The sequence below is a fragment of the Pyricularia oryzae genome, chromosome 4 (assembly GCF_000002495.2).
Source record: "Pyricularia oryzae 70-15 chromosome 4, whole genome shotgun sequence".
Classification (NCBI taxonomy): Eukaryota; Fungi; Ascomycota; class Sordariomycetes; order Magnaporthales; family Pyriculariaceae; genus Pyricularia; species Pyricularia oryzae.
The window spans coordinates 3,950,528-3,968,845 of NC_017851.1; the positions used below are offsets into that span (position 1 = coordinate 3,950,528).

The window sequence follows — 18,318 nt, forward strand, 5'->3', positions numbered from 1 at the left end:
AATAGCTATCGGACACCCCATCAACTCTCGGCAGGGATGGGAGTGGCCATTGCTTCAATGCATCCTGCCCCTGATACTTGCACCAATCTGCCTTGTCACAGGATAAGAATATCAGGTCTTCTAGTTAACAATATGGCATTCGTTTTCAAAATTTGTATGACAAGGCAGCGGCTAGTCTCAGGGCTCACCCCTGACCGCGCGCTCCCCAATTGAGCCTGTGTCTCAATTGTGGCTTTGTTTGTACCCTATGGGCCTGAACAGAGATAGATCAGCGTTGCGCTATCTCTTCAGCCAATTCTATTGGTCGAAAAGCCAAGTGGCTGGTACGATACATAGAGCGCTCGGTCCACCGGTAACGCGGTGGTCTAGGCTGAGCACTGAGACTAGCCGTTTTGTCGTACGTATGCTATTTATGTGAATCGATACGGTAATTTGTAATTGTAGGGCGATTAATTTGAAAAAAAAAGGATGATTATAATCTTCAACCTATACCAACTTTTCTTTATGTACCCACCCATTAACGCCAAAAGGAAGTCCGTTCCTTGAATATCAACCCATATAAACAGTAACAAAAAAAGGCAAATACAATAGAAATCTCAACACACACAAGTCTTGGTTTGAAGAAAGAAGGAGAAAAAAGAACCCAGACTATTAGAGCCTCATCCAGTTTTAAGCATTCACTTCCACAAACCATGTCCTCAACAGGCCCGCCAGCGCGTTCGGCAGGTCGTCGAGATGATGCACGATGAGGTAGTATGGGAAGGGGAAGGTATCGAGATACCGTTCGAGAACGACGCGGCTGTTGCCAGCATCGTCCTTGACAAACTTGGCCTCCTTGAGATCTAGGACGCTGTCCCCTTTCTTGCCCGTGGCGATGGGGTCGTCCATGACGATGAAGACGACCATGATGCGCTCCTCCATGGCTTCGCGCAGCAGTCGGCGGATGCGATCGTGGGTGGACGACGGCGTCAGACCATCCGACATGACCAGCGCCAGCTGCCAGAGGTCCTGCTGGCCCGAGGACGAGCTCTGTAGCCTGGCCGTGGTGAAGTGGTCGATTATGCGGCGCATCAGCAGGGCGACGTCGGTGCCGTCTTGCCTGAAGCAGAAGTTCTGCAGGACGCGGGCACCGGCGTCGAGGGTCGAGAAGGGCTCGGCGAGCTCGTGGGCAACAAAGACGGAGGATCCGAAGCCAAGGACGCCGACCTGGCCAACCTCGAGCATGTTGAGGGCGCGCGATACCATGACCAGCGATTCGAGTGCGAGTGCGCCAGGGCCTTCGACGTCGGCATCCTTGGAAGCTACCGCGCCGCCAGGAGCTACGGCCTGAGAGGAAGTCATGCCATTGTTGCCCATGCTCAGACTATCATCGACACAGAGAAGGATCTGGTAGGTGCGCTTTGTGGGTACGCTACGACGCATCCAGATCTTGTCGCGCTTGTAGCCTGATGCGATGTAAGGGATGATCTTCTTGATGTTGAGGCGCTTTCCTGTACGGTGGGAGCCTGAGAGCTTGGTGGCCTGTGACGGAGTGAGAATCAGTCGTAACTGCGAGGCCAAAGACAGCGAAAGTCCGTGTGTCCTGGTCTGGAACTTGCTCCACGATTCGACGCACTCGGCGAGATCTCTTAGCGTCGACTGCTCGGCTTCCTCATCCACCAGGTGAGTTGCTGAAAGTTGAGTCGAAGTCTCTTGAACCATTTCGTCTTCCTCTTCCGTTTCGCCGTCAGCGGCATCTTGTGCTTGTTCAACAGGCCCTGGTTCAGGAGATGCAGTGTTGTCTCGGTGGTATGCTCCCTGGTGCGTGGCAACACCAGACCGTCCTTGGTCACGATCATTTTTGTTGTTCTTGCCTATCCCGTCCTCGGCGTTGGCATTATCGTCCCCAGCAGCCTCGTCGGCGTCTTCTTGAGCGGAATCTTGCATCACTTTATCATCCTCTTCATCCTCCATCTGATCAGGCATCAGCTGTGGTTTATCTTTGTCAGCCTCGGCCTCTTCATCTATCGCCATGGTGTCATCGATAGGTTTTGCCTCTTCATCCGTGGCTGCTCCGAGAGCCTGAGTATCTGCCGGTGCGGTTTCATCCTGCAGATGCTGAAACTCATCCGTCGCAGCTTGATCTCTGGGTTCTTGAGCCTGGCGTTTCGTATCCGCTTCGTCTTGGTCTTTGGTAGCCTCGCGAATATCTTTGTTGTTACGGTACCACTTCTCAAGGAGATCACCCAGCTTTTTGAACGGCAAAGTCTCCTGTTCGGCCGAGTCGGCACCCTGTTCGGCATCCGGCTGTGGCGCTTCCTCTCTGCCTGAAGCCCTGCCCTGGCTTGCGGCTGATGTATTTTGCTCTGCTCCAGGATCGGTGATGTCGCCCTGGTCCCGTTGACCGGCATTTTCTTGGGTTTCTTCGCTGTTATCCTGCTGATTATCGTGCTGATCTTGGCCGCCACCGCTCTTCACGTCGCTTGAAGCAGCGTTCTCTGGATCTGCGTTGTTGTCTCGGGCCTGATTTTGGTCCGTTCCCGATTCCTTCTCCTTTGCAGCATCCGGGTCATCGGTCTCGGCCTCATCTTTAGGATCCTCGTCCATCTGGTCCTCGCCCCTGCCTATATCCTCGTCATCGATTCCCATCTCATCCTCACTCGCAATCTCATCCTCGATGCCTTCCGCTTCCTTAGGCGCCTCCGTAATGTCATCCTTGTCGTCACCATAGTCATTGTCAGAGTCTGTTTCCATTCCCTGTGGCTCGGCCTGATCATTTTCAAGCTCGGGAAGGTCATCGAGATCATCGCCATCATCGTCGTCACCATCGCCATCGTCATCGTCCCTGTCCAGCTCCATCTCATCCGGCAAGGCCAGAGCCTCGCTCTCCTGGACATTCTGGTCCTGTCGATTGAGCTCCTCTTGCGGCTTGGCTTCCTCCTCCTGCGGTCCAGCCTCCTCGCCAGCTTCTTCTGCTTCGGCAGGCTCTTCACCTTGCTGCTGCTCTGCTGCTTGCTTAGCCGTAGAGTCCGTGGCGCCGACCTCTTCATCCTTTTGCTGTTTGCCGCTGGCTGCATCACCCCTCTGGTCCTTGTCTGCTTCCTCGCCGTCGTCGTTCCACATCTTCTCGTCCACCGCTGTGGGGTCAAGGTCATCGACATCACCGGCTTGTTCGTCCATTTCGTCTTCGTCACCGTCCTCGTCCCCAGACCTCTCACCGTCCTGTTCGTCATCTCCACCACCGACGCTGGCCAAGTCTCCCTCCATCTCATCAGTTCCCATATCGATTGCGTCCTCCTCGTCATCCATATCCTCGTTATTCTGCTGCTGATTGGGCTCTTGGGCCAGCTCAGAGAGGTCCTCATCTTCACCGATATCTTTGCTGATGTTCTCGGCGCCCTCACCATCTCCAAGACCTGTGCCTCCCTCCATCTTGCCCTTGTCGCCCGAAGTTTCGTCCGACTTCTCTTGCGGCATGCAGAAGCCGTGGGAGGCGATATCCAGGAATGATTTGCCCAGTTGATGGCCGACCTTGCATGTAGAGTGGTGAAGGTGCGCTAGCGTGTCCATTATACTTCTAGAGATCGCGGCATATTGCTGGAAAATAGGCAGTGACGTGAGGAATAGCGAGATTGCTGCGCGGTTTTCTTGGCGCTCATCCAGTCGAACGCACGATAGTTTTGTAAGACATCTGCTGAGGTCTTTGTCGATGGTGCCGATATGCAGGGACTTGAGGGCTGTGGAAAGACCAGTGCTGTATTCAACAAGCCAAGAAGCATCGTCAACAGATATAGGCAGAGTGGCCAGATTCTTGGACAGATTCTGCAAGGCGCTCAGAACCTTTTGGACCGTGGTCAGAACCTCGCGGTATACCGTTTCGGAACTGGTCAACGAAGTAGGCTTTTGTCGTCTGGGCGGCTGTGTGGCTTGCACATCAGTCCAGAGAGTAACTTGATCAAGCACGAAAGCCAGGTCGGGCCTCTGTTTGCTAAGCCGGCTCATGTCTTGTTCAGCCTCAGAGAAGGCCTCCCGGATTTGCTGCCGTGTGTCCTGGGCAACAGCACTTGAGAGACCGGTTGGAAGACTAGGCTGGACCTCTAGGCGCTCCTGTAGTGTTAACAGTCGAGATACCCATGACTTCAGTGCCTCCGTGGCGGGCTTGTTATCCACTTTTCCCAGCGTGGCATGTGCATCAACCACCTGCATTGCAAGCCTTAGCACCTCAATGAGCCAACGAAGCGACCGCTCCAGGTAGTCCTCTGTGCTTTGATGCAAAACAACTACGCAGATGTCCTTTTGACTGGAGTTGTTTGCAGTTATACTGTCAAGGCCAACTATCTGCTGTACTGTCTCCTCGAAGTTGTGAAGTTCATGGCTCTCGCCGCCAAGCACTTCTCTCTGCTGCAGGGCAACAAGCAAAATACCTTCGAGATAACCCGCACTGCGCTGGATCACATTGCGACTCAGATCCCCATGGTGGTCATGATTAGCGTCGCGCCACTTGGGTGCTATACCGATAAATTTGTCAAATTGGTACTCGAGGATACCTTGACCAGCCCCAAGCCTGTGCAAAGGCTGCGTGCAGGCAAGAACGGCAGGGGTGGAAGCTTGTCTCGCCAGTCGGCTCTGACTGAGGTTATAGCTGAAGCCCATCTGGCGAATGGATTTGAGGGTGTCGTTGAACAGCTTCACCTTGCGGGTCTTAAGATGCTTGACCTGTGCCTTGTTTTCCTCGGTGAGAAAGCCTGGCGTTTCTTTGCGCATCTCTGCTATGGAAGAAACGGTGTCAGACATGAAGCCGTCCAGCAGCTCAGCAGCTGCAACCGCAGAGTCGGGTATAGTGCTCATTTGAGCCATCTTGTGAACGAGCTGCTCGGCTCTTGATAGACGTATAGCGCTCGAGTCCTTGCCCAACTTGCTCTCAAGTTGCTGGCAAACTTGAAGCGTTTCGCCTCCATGTTTGGCCATGTCCAGACCCGATACCGACTTCGTGGAGTGACTGAACGAATCGGAAAGACTCAAATGTGCATCCTCAGGCAGACCTTGATCCACGATAATGGGTCTCATAGGCTGCCCGAGCACGGCGCGGAACTTTCGAACAAGCCGGAACAGCTTGAGATGTGACTTGCGGGAGCTTTCTCTTAGTGCCACCACGTTCGTATCCTTCCAGCTAGCCATGAGCAGCACATCCTTCATTGTCTTTTCCAGTGATGCCCTGCCACGCTGGATGGCCTCTGTGGCCTTGATCTCGAACCGTGCGTAGAAGGTCAAAAAGTTGCGCAACGCATCCCTTATGGCAGCCAGCTGGGGATAATCGAGAGCCAAAAGGTCAAGGTGGGCTTGGAACTGCTTCAGCATGTTAAGTCTGGTGGTGAACTCTCCTAGAATCGAGTTGGCAAAGTACTGCTCCAACTCTTCCAGAAGGGCAGGCGCGTGAGTGCGGAGGTCGACACCCTTCTCCATGAGCGATAGAGGCCCAGCAATGACTGCTTGGTATGCGACAAAGTACCACGAATCTGCGTCCTCACGACACTTCTGCAACTCTGAGTCGAAAAGTCTGGCCCATGTAGAGAGCTCCAGCCTTCTCCAGGAGACAATTGTCTCGGTGACCTTATCGTATAGAGTGGCTGGGATGTATTGACGACTGGCATAGCCTCGAAACTGCCATTCGTACAAAGACTCGTGTAACTTTTCTAGTGATGGAAGCATCTTTGCCAGAGGATCGGCGTAGCCCAGCTCCATGACGCGTGAACACGCGTTCACTACGTCGGCAAGTGGTTGGAGATGACCGATCTCATCCACACGCTGGAGTTCCTGGAACTTGAGCTGAGTCTTGTGCACAACCTCAATGAGCCTACGAGCTTCAGACAAGTTGGCGTCGGTATAGAAGTTGTACGTGTTGGTAACGCCTGTGGATCTTAGGTCTTTGAGTTCTTCGTGAACCACAAGTATGGCAGATGAAAGCAACATTTTGTCTCTGACTTGAAGATTGACGTCAATCTGGTTGCTCTTGGCGGCAGTTAGAGCCACCTCCTTGCAGATTCTCCGTAGTTCATCCTCAGGTGAAAGCTTCGACAAGAACAGCTCCCTATGGAGTTTTGCCAGTCGAACCGAAAGGTCTCGTACTTTGTGGGGTGGTTGTCGGGAAGGCTGCGCAACTGTCTCCTCGGGAGCTTCATAGTCAGGGAAGAGCTCGTCAAACTCGGCCTGGTCGTGCTCCTCTTCGTCCTCAAAACTGCCCCTGAAACGATAGAGGCTGCTCTTTGCTTCTTCTGTCTTGCGCTCCGATGCGAGCTTTTTGTTCCACTCCTCGTACAAGCGGTGGAAGCTTTCGAAGACAGACTGTCGCGCCTCCGAGCTCATGATGCTGAGGCCTTCAACGCTGGCATAGGCTTTTGCGACGGATAGGAACTCCAATGGCTTTGTTTGAAGATTGTGGGTACCTGGAGTCCATAATGTACCACCAACGAGCGGCGTGACTGAGAAAAATGTATTGCCGGTTTTGTTCGAGCCCTCGGCGATGCAGCTGTCAGAAAGCGAGAGACCCACTTGAAGAGCGCGAAGCAGGTTGATTGTTGGTACCGTCATGTCTTGATATGCCACAGACCGGCCAGCAAGTCGACTGATGAGCTGGGCGACATTGTCCTTGACTAGCTGTATCCCCTCGATGGCCTCTTGGGTCGCCTCCTCGAGAGCGCGAAGCTGTGATGTGGGGACATCCTGGTTGACAATGGTGTTGAGAACATTGTTGAATTCGCCCTGGATCTGGTTTTGCTCCTGGGCTGTTTGTCTGAATATCGGAGGGGCTCTTGAGGGACCATCCCCGATGGATTCGAGCTCCTCCTTGGCTTGGACGGTACGTAGGGAAGGGGAGCCATCCGCGAGTGTGTTATCAAATGTGGTGAGAGCAGTAAGCTTTTGTTGCAGCGAGTCGAGAAGCTGCTCATGGTTCTCCCTTTCTATCTTAACCCTAAGATGAGGGTCAAAGGCCTTGTCAGGCACGTAGAGCCGTAAGCAACCGATGGCGAACTGCACCCAGGCAATTGCAGAGAATCCAACGCTCTGCAAATATTGGCTGGACACACTTGAAGCTGCTAGAGCAGCCATCGACGCAAGGAAATTGTTGGCCATAATGGCCTCAGCGGCATCAGTCGATGCACGTGGGAATATCGACGCAAGGCGTGCTTTCTGGTTGCTGAGCCACTTGTCTGTTGGCTGAAGAGCCAAAGCTTCAACATTTTCGAGCTTGTCGAATACTGACCCAAGTTCCATCTGCGAGTGATTGCCGTGAGCCATGATAGCTTGCTCCAAAAGCTCTCTGAGCATTCTGTTGAGCTGCTTGACTGGATTCGCAGCTACGTGTTCGGCTGTGGTGGCAAGAGCGAATCCCAACAGAGGCATTTCTGTTTCCAGGGAACGCAGCGAAGACAATGTCCCAAGTCTTGCCGAATGTACATTACGAAGAACTGACGATGACGTGTTGCCGGACCAGGGATGAACCTCTGCGTCTTGACAAAATAGATAGTCCAGGGACTGCAACAGTCTGGCCGGGCCGCGGGGGATCTGATGGCGCAGCCTGGATATAGTAGGCAACCCACACAGAGCGAGCCATGACCTTGATTGGGGTTGGTATTCGGCAGACAAGCAGTTGTACAGAACCAGTTGCTTACGCAACGCCTCAAATTGGGAAGAAAATATCGGAGGCGCAGAAACACTTCCCTCCGTTCTAGACTCGAGTGAGACAATCTCTGCTGTCACAGCCTCTAGCAAAGCTCCAGTCCCGGGAGCCGAGTTCCGGACCAGAGTGTATGCCTTGACCAGACTTGAGATGACATGCTCTAGGTCATCAGGCGATGCATTGGCTTGCCATTTAAGAGAATCAAACCGCTGGGCGAGACGCTCCATGGCCATGACTTGCTCAAATGTCTGCAGGTGAGGGATGGGAACCGGACGGAAAACATTCCACATAACCTCCATGCTGACCCCCGTGGTCAGTTTGAAGCCAAACTCGAAAGCTGACTGAAAGTCTCTTGATATTTTTGAAACCAAGGACTGATCGTGTGATGTTACTCTACTGTGCAGAGATTCCATCAGTTTTGTGCCGAGCAAGAGATGTGCTTGGAAAATAGCCTCCTCGAAACTCTGGCTTGTGGCAAGGTCGAAAGTTCTCCACCAGTAGTGCAACAACAGTCTGAGTGTGTTCCTCTTCTGCTGCCAGCCCATCGGACTATTCAGTGAGGAGCTGATGTATTCCTTGACTGCCTCGAGAACCGACGAGAGGAATTCAGAAATCGAGACAGTGGAGTCCTTTGCCACGACGGCGACTCGCTTCGAAATGCATGAACGCTGAAGCCTGTTCAAAGTAGATGGTTTTGTAATGTTGATAGAGCGCATCTGATCATCCATAGCTTCCTCGGCGGTGCAGATGCTTTCGTAAGTCTCGAAGCATACGGCTAGCCAGTGCAACTGCCCGTGGCTTTTACTCTCGACAAGGGCTGCAACGATTGAGTCTTGTAGAGGATGTATTGGCTGCATTTCCACCAGAGAACGCACTGCTCCAGGATCCGTCGCTGTCATTGGGATCAACTCTCTGAGTGTGCTGTACGCGTTGAAGACGGCAGTGCCTAAATCCGACGCAATACTGGACGAATTTTGGCTTCGAATATAGGAAAGAAGGAAGTTGATATATCCGTTAGTGGCAGGGGAAAGCTTGACAGAGCTGAGTCTACCAGCACTCAACAATGCGTAGAAGCGTGAAAGGTTGGTCGAGTCGCTCAGAGACAGCTGATCGGCCGCCAGAAGTGCGACGGTTTGGGGCTGATCCGGGTTAGGCTGAAAATCAAGCCTCTGTACGACTTGATGATACCTAAGCATGCTCGCCTCCACATTGCTAATATACTGGAGGAAAGAGTCAACTTGTGGGGAGGGAAGATCCATGAAAATCTCCACCGAACGGTTCCTCATCGCGCGAGACAACTCGCCGTATCGCGGGTCCATCGTCAAGAAAACACGGAATTCTGGGTCGGGAACAATGACCCTTGGCTCTCCGTTAGGTCCACTGTGCTCGTTGATACTCAGGAAGCCTCCAGGTCGTTCAAGGAGAGAATTGAGTCGATCCAGCACAGAGGCACTGCATAGGTTTGCATTGTCAAGCACCAACCAGTGACCTGCCTGTGCTGCCTTGACAATGATGCCGTCTATCCATTCAAAACGTGGGTTTTCGAGTCTCAGTGGCTTGTTTAATTGCGTAAACGCACGTTCCAATAGCAAGCCAAGATCGGAATCTCCTGAGACTTTGGATGCGAGTTGCTGGATAGCCTGAATGACAGGCGAGAAATCAAGGCTCAAAGAGTTATGGCTTCGGGCGGCATCCAGGAGACGAAGGAGCTCGAGAGAATCGCTGATGGCCTCTGAGCTAGTCAATAGCAGACTAGACCTGAGGTAGTGCTGTATCTCTGCCAATGTTGACAGGACTTCTCTGACCGGGTCAGCTTGCTCAAAACCGCCAACCAGATCCATGGTGTCAACGTCTGCATTTAGGTGAAAGACGACTAGTTCCTTGCCCGCAATACCAGCAACATGTTGCAGCAGCGCGGACTTTCCACTGCCAGAGGGGCCTACTAGTATGCAAGGGAGGTTCTGCTTGACACATATCAACAGGGACTCGATTTCACTCAACCGCGAGGTTGTGCTGAAGGGAGAGTGCTGGACATCAGGGTTCGAGGAAGTGTCGCGGCGGAGAAAGCCATGTCCCACGTGCGTCATGATTGAGCTGCTGTTGTGGAGAAGACTGTGCTCTTCAGGGTCTCTGTCGAACGAATTGCAGAACAGTCTGGTCACAGCTTGCCTGTCAGAAAGCGTGCGGAATCGCTGGCGGATGACAATGTCGAAAAAGTCCTCTGGGCGAGATGCACAAAGCGCAGAATCAGGAGTCCCAAGAAGATCAAGCCACCGCAAGGTGTCTCGTAAGTTGAATTCCCACGGAGAACCATGCGAGCCAAAAGACTTCTGGATAACGACGTGATCATCAAGTGTCGATATCATATGAATCATCTGACGCACGATTTCGTCAGAAACGCCCTTTGCTCTCTTGCTTGCTATTACCAGCAAGTCATCTGCTGTGAAGACGTCGGCATACACAACGATGAATCGGTTGACAAACGAACTAGGCAGCCCTTTGCGCCCTCCACCCTGTTGGTGAGGGTTTTGGGCAGCAAATAGCCGAAAGTTGGGATGCCGCTTGAAGACTTGATCGAGCTCGGAGATGTAGACTTCTCCGCGGTGGTCCAGACAGGCGTTCAAGCCTTCTAGTACCGATTGAGAGGCGAGGTTCATTTCGTCCAACAAAACCCATTCGCCCTTTTGCATCGCCTGGAGAAAAGGAGCGTCTCTCCAAGCAAAGTTGCCTGCCTCAGCACCCTCAACTGGTACATCTGTACCAAAAAGGTCCATCAAGTCAGTCTGATCAGACAGATTAATTCTAGTCAAGGGTCTGCCACACGCTGCGGCTATCGCACTGACAAGTGTAGTCTTGCCTACACCGGGGTTACCCTCAAGAAGGATTGGCTTGTTGATCTGTAGTGCGCGGATGACGCGCATAGCATTCAGCTTCGTCGTGCGCGCCTCGAAGGCAAACCCATTGGCCTCAGCCGCTGAGCCGTGGACGGCGTCTCTTGGGATGCTGAAATCGCCAATGCAGAGACTGCTAGGTGTGATTTGGAGCGCAGGTTCGTTGTAATACAAGGAAGCAACTCCCGCATTATCCCCAAGTAGAGTGCCCAGCTTCGACAAGCACATGTCTCTTTGCTCATTGATACTCTTGGGGTCAACAGATACTAAAGCAGATGGGTTGGCACCCAGTGTATCAATAAAGACAGTGGCAGCGCCGTGTATCAGTGCAAAACTTGGCTTTTGATGGTGGCACCGGTTGATAAAGGCAACCCAAACCAAGATTTCTCGGATTGAAATTGCTGTAGCTGAAGAAGATCGACAGGTTTGTCCGAACCAGTAGGAGAATTCAACAATAGGTGTAGCGAGCGACGCAAATTCTTCGCTAAGCTTGGAGGAAACGATGTCTAGCACGTCCTGCTTGTCAGAAAGGGGCGGCACCCATATCTCTGTGAAACGATTTCTGAGGGCCGGCGATAGCTCTTTCTTGCCAAAATCTCCGCCAGGGTTCATGGTGGCAAAAAACTGGAAGCCTTCGCTGGCTCGGATTAGCTCGGTATTAACGCCCTTCTCGGCAAGAAGCAGCGTCCTCTCGGGTTCAAGCACCGAATTGAGTCTTTCGAGGACCGAATCATCGGCGAGAGAAATCTCATCTAGAAGAAAAAAGTCGCCAGACTTCATCGCCTGGACGAGACTGCCATCCGACCACTCGAAGAGCGCTTTGCTCCTGGCGTCGTTGTGCGCGATTCTTGCCTTGATATCTTTTGGTATCAAAGCCACCTGGTCGGAGGAAAGCGTTTGGTAATCCTGGAGCAACTTTTCAATGGCGCCGTCGCTTGCAAGTCCAACACTCTTCAAGGCCTCGGAAACGTCATCCTTGAGAGCGTTGATGATGGCGCCGCGGTTGCGCACTGGGCGCTGCGATCCCAACAGGTCTCCAGTCTCAGTGTTTTGGTGGGCGTTGACTATATGCAACTCCTTAGCTACCGCCTCGGCCAGTAGCTGACACACTGTCGTTTTGCCACATCCAGTCTCACCCACGAGGATGACAGGCTCATTGTTTCTCAGAGCTTGTGACACGAGGACAAACAATCTACGCATTGCCCTAGTCCAAGTTACACCTTGACTGTTCACAACGAGGCCATACTTCTTCATCTCAAGTGAAAACAGCTGGTCATAGATGATCTCAGGGTCTATCTTCACCCTGAAGACACTCTCAATCACACCCTTGACTGCAAGCCTTTCTTCTTCATTGCGAACACGCTCTGAAAGAAGCATATAGCCATTCTGCGCCACCTGGTCCCGGTTATCAGCAGCACGGAACGCCCACCTGAAGAGATCTCTCAGAGTCGCAAAACTGTCCTTTTGTTCAAAAATCCTGCTGGTCTGCCGGAGGCGTGAAAGCTCCTTGTAAACAGACACGATCCTTCTGCAGTCAGGTGGGGATGTATTGCGACATCTCCTCTGAATAATCTCCTCGAGTTCGTCTTCAGGAATATCGTCAAAGTGGAGCTCAAGGAATCGATTGCGGAAGGCGCGCGACAAGACCTTTCTACCACCATAAAGACCAGGCGGATTTTGGGTTGCAAAAAGCACAAAGTTCTCATGGGGACGGACGACTTCTTGTGTTTCTGGTATGAGAAGCTCTCGGTTATCGTCAAGAAGACGGTTCAGGGCCTCCAGGACATCGGTTGGCGCTAAATTCAGCTCATCGAGAACGATCCAGGAGCCCTGTCGCATGGCCTGGACCAGGATACCCTCTTGGAAACGCAGCTTGCCATCGTTTCCAGAGACATATGTACCCAAATACTCCTGCAAGTCCGTATGTTCGTGGTTGTTGATACGCACAAACTTGTTGCCGCTGTAATTGGCGAGATACTCGATCATACTGGTCTTTCCTGCTGATGTCGGTCCTTGTATTAAGATGGGAAATCGCCTTGTGGACGTTGCGCGGACCAAATTGAGCAAGTTGCGTTCAACATAACGGGTTCTGATGTAGTCAGGTCGCTCTCTGGGTTCTTCTGCACCTTGCAGCAGCCAGTATTGTCGGTCCCTTTCCTTGCTGACAAACTTGACATAGGTTTTGCCGTCTTCAGGTCGCTTTGGCGGCCTTGGTGACTTTTCCGAGAGGCGCTCCATGATCATGGGTAGTACGAGGCTCTCCGACTTGCGGTCGAGGAGTGTGAGAAACCCCATGCAGAAGCCCTCAAACAGAGACCGATAGACGCCATAGACAGGTGCGACGTCGTTGACATATGTCAGGACTCTTGTCAGTGTGCGAAGACTGAAATGAGGGACCTCATTAGCCCCGTCTACCAAAGCCTTCTCCTCGGCGAGTTTCTTGATTGTCAGATACAGATTGGCTACTTTATCGCAAGCCTTGTCAATGGTGCTGTTGTTGCCGCGAAGGTATGTCTTAATGATGACCACGAGATCTTTCACGTCTCGGTCAGGGCTGCCGACATACAATTCTGTGAATCGCGAGCGCAGGCCTATTGGGAGATCCTTCTTGCCGACGTCTGTAGCCGGATTCATGGCAGCAAAAATTCGAAAATCGGGGTGGGCCTTGATTCGTTCGATATCTCCTGTCTCTGAAAGCAGAATAGAGGGAGTATCATTGGGGCCCGATTGCAAGAGATCTGCGATACTCTCCAATGTGTCGGGAGATGCTAGATTGATCTCATCCAGAAGCACCCAGTCGCCGTTTCGCACAGCCTTGATTATGTTGCCCTCGCTGAAGGCAAATGCAAACCCGTTGGAGCCGCCCGAGACCTGTATCTCAAATTGGTCAAGGCTCTCTGAGAATTTCTCCCAGCGAGGCTTGAAACCCATAAGAGTATCCAGCTTGGATGTTCCGGTCTTTCTTCGTTTTGCTGGCTGGCCTTCTGCGTCATTGGTTTCCCTCTTGTTCTGCTTCTCTTGCAACGTCCGTATAATTTCGTCAAACATCTTCGGTGCCTGTTTCCAGAGCTTGCAGACCTCCTTCCACTTAGCCTTGGCAAAACATTTGGATATTTGGCTGAGGTACTTTTGGTTCCTCTCCGCTGAGATACCTGTTGCAGCAAACAGATCCTCAAACTCCTCCTTGAGCGGTATTGCCAGACTGCCAGGGTTAACAGGCTTAAACCCTCCCAGCAGGTCACCAACTTCGCTTTGTTGAGAAAGATTTACGGCTACTAGCTTGTGACCTAAAGAGTCTGCCAGCTGCTGAACCACCGTAGTCTTTCCAATACCAGTCTCTCCCACGAGCAGTATGGGCTCCCTTCGCTGCGTTGCTACCGCAATTTGCTCAAGCAAGCGGCGAGCATGAACCGTGCTCGCAAACGGTCGCTTCATCTTGGCAACCCGGCCAGATCGTCTGCTTTTCGACAAAACAGCACGACCAGCAACAAGCTGCGCCTGGCTCTCTTCCAGGCCAGGGGTGTGGCTTTTCAGGATGTGCGAAATGCGCTCTGCAGGCATGCGCATCTCATGGCCAATCTTGTGGGCGAGAACTTCTTTAACTGCAGGGCTTTTGAGGCTACCTAAGAAGCAATCAACTGCTTCCATGAACATGTGGTCCACTGTGGTATCACTTATCTTATCTTCGCCTGTCCTACTTCCCGCCGATGTCAAAATCTGCTCAAGACGACGGCACCACTTGAACAGGTCTCGGGCGTTGACCGGGCGCTCCACGGCGCCTCGGCTGATTGACGCCGAAGAAGGATTTCGAAGCAGAGTTGAGAGACCATTGAACACATCAAGGATAGAAGGAGACAGTCTCTTCAGAATTGGAAATTTCCCGTCGATTATCTGCCGTAATTCCTGCTGTGGTAGCTGTCGGACTGACATGAGCTGCCAAAATCGCTGACCAAGAAATGACGGGAGGTTCTCCTGTCCATCCATACCCAGTGAAGTCCTCACGGTGGCAAAGATACGAAAGCTACTTGGCGCCCGGATAGTGTCGCCACGGTTCGGGATCAAAAGCTCCCTACGCTCAATAAGTGGGAGTAGAGTACTCATAACCTCTGTAGGGGCCCGATCGAGGTCTTCAATCAACACCCAGCGGCCTTCTCTGACGGCTGTTGTGAGAATTCCTGGTCTCCAAGTAAAGGACCCCGGCTTCGAGTCCGTTGTGTAAAGGCCAATGAGCATCTTGGCGTCGGTCTGCTCATTCAAATGCAAAGTTACTAGGTCGGAACTTGTGCCAAGTGCTGCCGCAGCCTCCTGGACAAGACATGTCTTTCCCGAGCCAGGTAGGCCATGAAGCAGTATGGGCCCTGGCTTCTGTAGTTTCGTCGCCAGCTCCTCGAGGTTGCTCACGGTTGTAGGGATGAGTACAAGGCTAGAGGTTATTGGCACGGCTGCAGCTGGGCGAGGCGTCAGCGTTCTGCCCCAGGAAACAACAGCTGGAGTGAGTCTTTGATGAGGGAAATGTGAATCAGAATGTGCTTCCAAGCTTCCCATCTCGCGGATCGAAGTGAGATGCGTCTGCACTCGTTTAGCCCGAGCATGCTCTAAGAGGGTTAGAAATAGATAGTCCACGGTCTCGCCATCCAACCAAGCTTCTAAGCTCTCAGTGTCCTGGACATGTTGTCCAATGAGAGTCTCCAAGGTAAAGTCAGAAGCCGAGAAAAGCTGACAGAAAATTCGAATAGCCAGATATCTGACTGGTCTCCTTGGATGATGAAATAGTGTCTCGACTCGCGCGGGGACAAGTTGCGAGTAGGCCTTCCGATCAAAGCTCATAAGTCTCCATATCGAAACCAAGACGGCCTCGAGATCGGGCAAAGGAAATTGCTCCAAGATGTTTGGTGAGTTTGGTGGGTTAGCGACAAGCGTTGGGTCCTGGGCCACATCCTGGATTCTCACGCCCCGCCCTCTCAAAAAGTCCTCAAGAAACACTGATAGATGCGGAGCAAATGGTAATATCCTCGCAAAAGCATAAATCACACGAGCGATCCTCACACCGTCTGCGGTTGAGGAGCTGAGGATCCATCGTGCTGCTATGTCGGGAAACACAGGCTCAAAGTGTGCGAATATGCGATCGGTGAGCCGGGGGTCGATGAGAGACGCTTCCGCAACGGCGTCTAATATTTCAGTCGAAGTTTCCCACCAGCTGATATTCTGTAATTCAGAAGGTAGGAGTGCAAAGGTGGCCGTATCGCCATGCAGAGACCGAATCTGCGAGCTGACGTCGAGCTTTGCCATGATTGCTGCGGCAGCTCGACTTTTGTAAAAAGAATGTTTGATGTTCGTGGTGAAATTTCGACACCTACAACGCGGCGCGAAAACTCCGCCGACAACTTTTTTTTTTTTTTTTGCCCGACCCCCCCTCCGACTTTCAGGAGCTTCCCAAAATGGTAAGGAGCTTGGACCAAGTATATCCCAGGGACTCGCCTGCGCCACATCCAGGTCGTCGAACGCGAAACGAACGGGTAGGCAAGCCACGAATAGAGTGGGACCTGGCTTGATCGCGCTAAAGCAAAAAATGTCCACCCCGTATCGCCTAATCATCTATCTGCAAAGACTCGAAAAACTGCCAGTTGAACAAGCTCGAATATCGACATAACGGGCGCTCCCGATCGACTCGACCAACAGCGACACCTACTCCACACCGCATTTAGATCATCAAAACCATGTCTGTCTCCTGCAGATACGCAGCTCAGTGCTGCTCGCGTCAATTGCGCGTCTCGCCCTCGGTTCGTGTTTCCGGTGTTGCTGTTCAGAGGATAGCAAGAAGGCACAACTCAACCGAGGCCGCAAGCCCAAAGATCACCACCATCGTCGACCAAATCAGCCAGTTGACTCTCCTGGAGACTGCAGAGCTTGTCTCGAGCCTGAAGGTGAGAATTCTCGGACTACGGCCGGACTGAGACACGGAGAAGGTGTCTACTCGAATGGGTGAAAAAAAAAAGAAAAAGTTGTGGACTGACATTCCTATTCCACTTCAGTCACGACTGAACATACCCGATCTGCCTGTTGGAGGCTTCGCTGCTGCTGCTCCCGCCGCCGCTCCTGCCGCTGCCGAGGAGGCAGATGAGCCTGCACCAGCGGCCGCTGCCAAGACTGTTTTCACCCTGAAGCTCATGTCCTTCGATGCTGGCGCCAAGGCAAAGATCATCAAGGAGGTCAAGGGTCTTCTTGGCTTGAGCTTGGTCGACTCCAAGAAGTTTGTTGAGAGCGCGCCCAAGGTCATGAAGGAGTCGGTCCCCAAGGAGGACGCAGAGAAGATTATCGCGACCATGAAGGAGCTTGGTGCCGTCGTGACCATGGAATAGATGTACATCCTATGATCATGTCACCTGAAGCCTCCAGGGCATCACTTGTACAAAAACAACAAAGCAGCAGCATGTACCACCAACTATGGAAATCTTTGATGTTCTATATCCAAACAAATGTATTGACAACCAGCTTCCTTTACACAATTTCATGGACAGGCAGGACTGTATGACATTCTCCTTTACCTTTGGGATATCATTGTTTATGGGGCATATCTGAGAACCGATGGAATATAGACCGATAGACGAGGGGAGAAAATTGCATGTCTTGTGGCTTAAGTCTCAACGAGGCTTCCAATTATGACTTGAAGATAGAAATCACCTCACGGCCTATGATTACCATTAGCCAATATCTCTGCCTCTCGATGTGAACATGACCTCCGGAGCCATTCCTCGCGCTCCTCCTTTTCCTCCTCGCCCATGATATGGTCGTCCTCCCCCAAGTCGCTCGTCTCCTCCCACATCTTGTCCATTTCTGCCTCGTACCCTTCATTAGGGATAGCCCATATTTCCTCGCGCAGACGCTTGTGCCGCTCACGGTCCTCTTCGATCCGCTGCTCTATCTGCTTCTTTTCCAGCCTCTGTGGAGCGACGGCCCTCCCGGCCCTAGGGATGGTCTGAGACGGAGGCATGTCACCTATCTCGTCGTCACCGGGTATTGGCGAAGACATGGTGACGTAGTGCGTCGCACTCTCGCGCTCCTTAAGGACCTCGTCAATCTCCGCGACGGTCTGAGGCTGGAGGAACTTTTTGTTCTGCAGCGCTTGTAGAACCCGGCGGACGACCTTGACATTGGCGGCGCCCGAACCGTTCTCGGGCGCCACGGCATCGACGACACGAATAATATCGCGTTGCAGCATCCGCACGTAGCCCACATGGCCATCTTTCTGGGCAATCTCTAAGAAATGCTCGATAAAGTACATAATATTTGCCCTTGTGTTGACAGGGGTTTCTGGCTGTTTTTTTTTTACGTCAGCTTTGATTCCGGGCCATAAGAGGGAGGGGGACAGGAAAAAAAAAGACTAGGACTCAAACCAAGCAAGCAGACTCGCCTTCTCCAATTGTTCCAGAATGCATGAGTGCAAATCCTCGTCCAAATCTTTGTATTTGAGCGCATAGATGGCTGCCTTCTGTGCGGATGTCACTGAGGCATTCAGGTTCTGTAACTGCGAGCTGAAGCGCACGCGAACCTCGAACGGATCCGCCATCCTGATAGACGATTGATTTACTTCAAAGAAACCTCCTAAAATGCGATCGAATCTGATTTTTCTTCATGGAAGCACTGTCATCTGTATGTAATTCGTATTTATATGGACCGGATTGAAATTACAGGCACAGCGAGCTGCCTTGTGTAATTCGGTAGGAAACCCACATGCCAAATGTAGTGTGGTTGAGCTTAGTACAAATTCCC

General features: G+C 52.2%; 3 protein-coding genes across 3 annotated transcripts; 1 reads left to right on the forward strand and 2 right to left on the reverse strand.

The window, feature by feature from the left end:
* Positions 1 to 268: 268 nt before the first annotated feature.
* Positions 269 to 15,837, reverse strand: MGG_06379 (midasin; the record flags this gene model as incomplete). The annotated part of the gene is made up of 2 exons (XM_003717147.1): positions 269 to 383; positions 692 to 15,837. The coding sequence occupies 2 exons, from the start codon at positions 15,835 to 15,837 to the stop codon at positions 269 to 271; spliced, it is 15,261 nt and encodes a 5,086-aa protein (XP_003717195.1).
* A 306-nt stretch (positions 15,838 to 16,143) lies between these two features.
* On the forward strand, positions 16,144 to 17,269 carry MGG_06378 (54S ribosomal protein L12). Its single transcript, XM_003717148.1, has 2 exons — positions 16,144 to 16,472; positions 16,581 to 17,269. Exons 1-2 carry the CDS (start codon positions 16,266 to 16,268, stop codon positions 16,905 to 16,907), a joined length of 534 nt encoding a protein of 177 aa, XP_003717196.1. The 5' UTR covers positions 16,144 to 16,265; the 3' UTR covers positions 16,908 to 17,269.
* Positions 16,988 to 18,292, reverse strand: MGG_06377 (uncharacterized protein). The gene is made up of 2 exons (XM_003717149.1): positions 17,960 to 18,292; positions 16,988 to 17,863 (listed from the first exon to the last, which is right to left on the reverse strand). The coding sequence occupies exons 1-2, from the start codon at positions 18,113 to 18,115 to the stop codon at positions 17,231 to 17,233; spliced, it is 789 nt and encodes a 262-aa protein (XP_003717197.1). The 5' UTR covers positions 18,116 to 18,292; the 3' UTR covers positions 16,988 to 17,230.
* Positions 18,293 to 18,318: the final 26 nt, after the last annotated feature.

Coding starts and splice junctions, on each gene's coding strand:
- MGG_06378 (XM_003717148.1), top strand. CDS start 16,266: ATGTCTGTCTCCTGCAGATACGCAGCTCAGTGCTGCTCGCGTCAATTG. Junction 16,473..16,580: donor AGCTTGTCTCGAGCCTGAAG/GTGAGAATTCTC, acceptor ATTCCACTTCAG/TCACGACTGAACATACCCGA.
- MGG_06377 (XM_003717149.1), bottom strand. CDS start 18,115: ATGGCGGATCCGTTCGAGGTTCGCGTGCGCTTCAGCTCGCAGTTACAG. Junction 17,864..17,959: donor TTCTGGAACAATTGGAGAAG/GCGAGTCTGCTT, acceptor AAAAAAAAACAG/CCAGAAACCCCTGTCAACAC.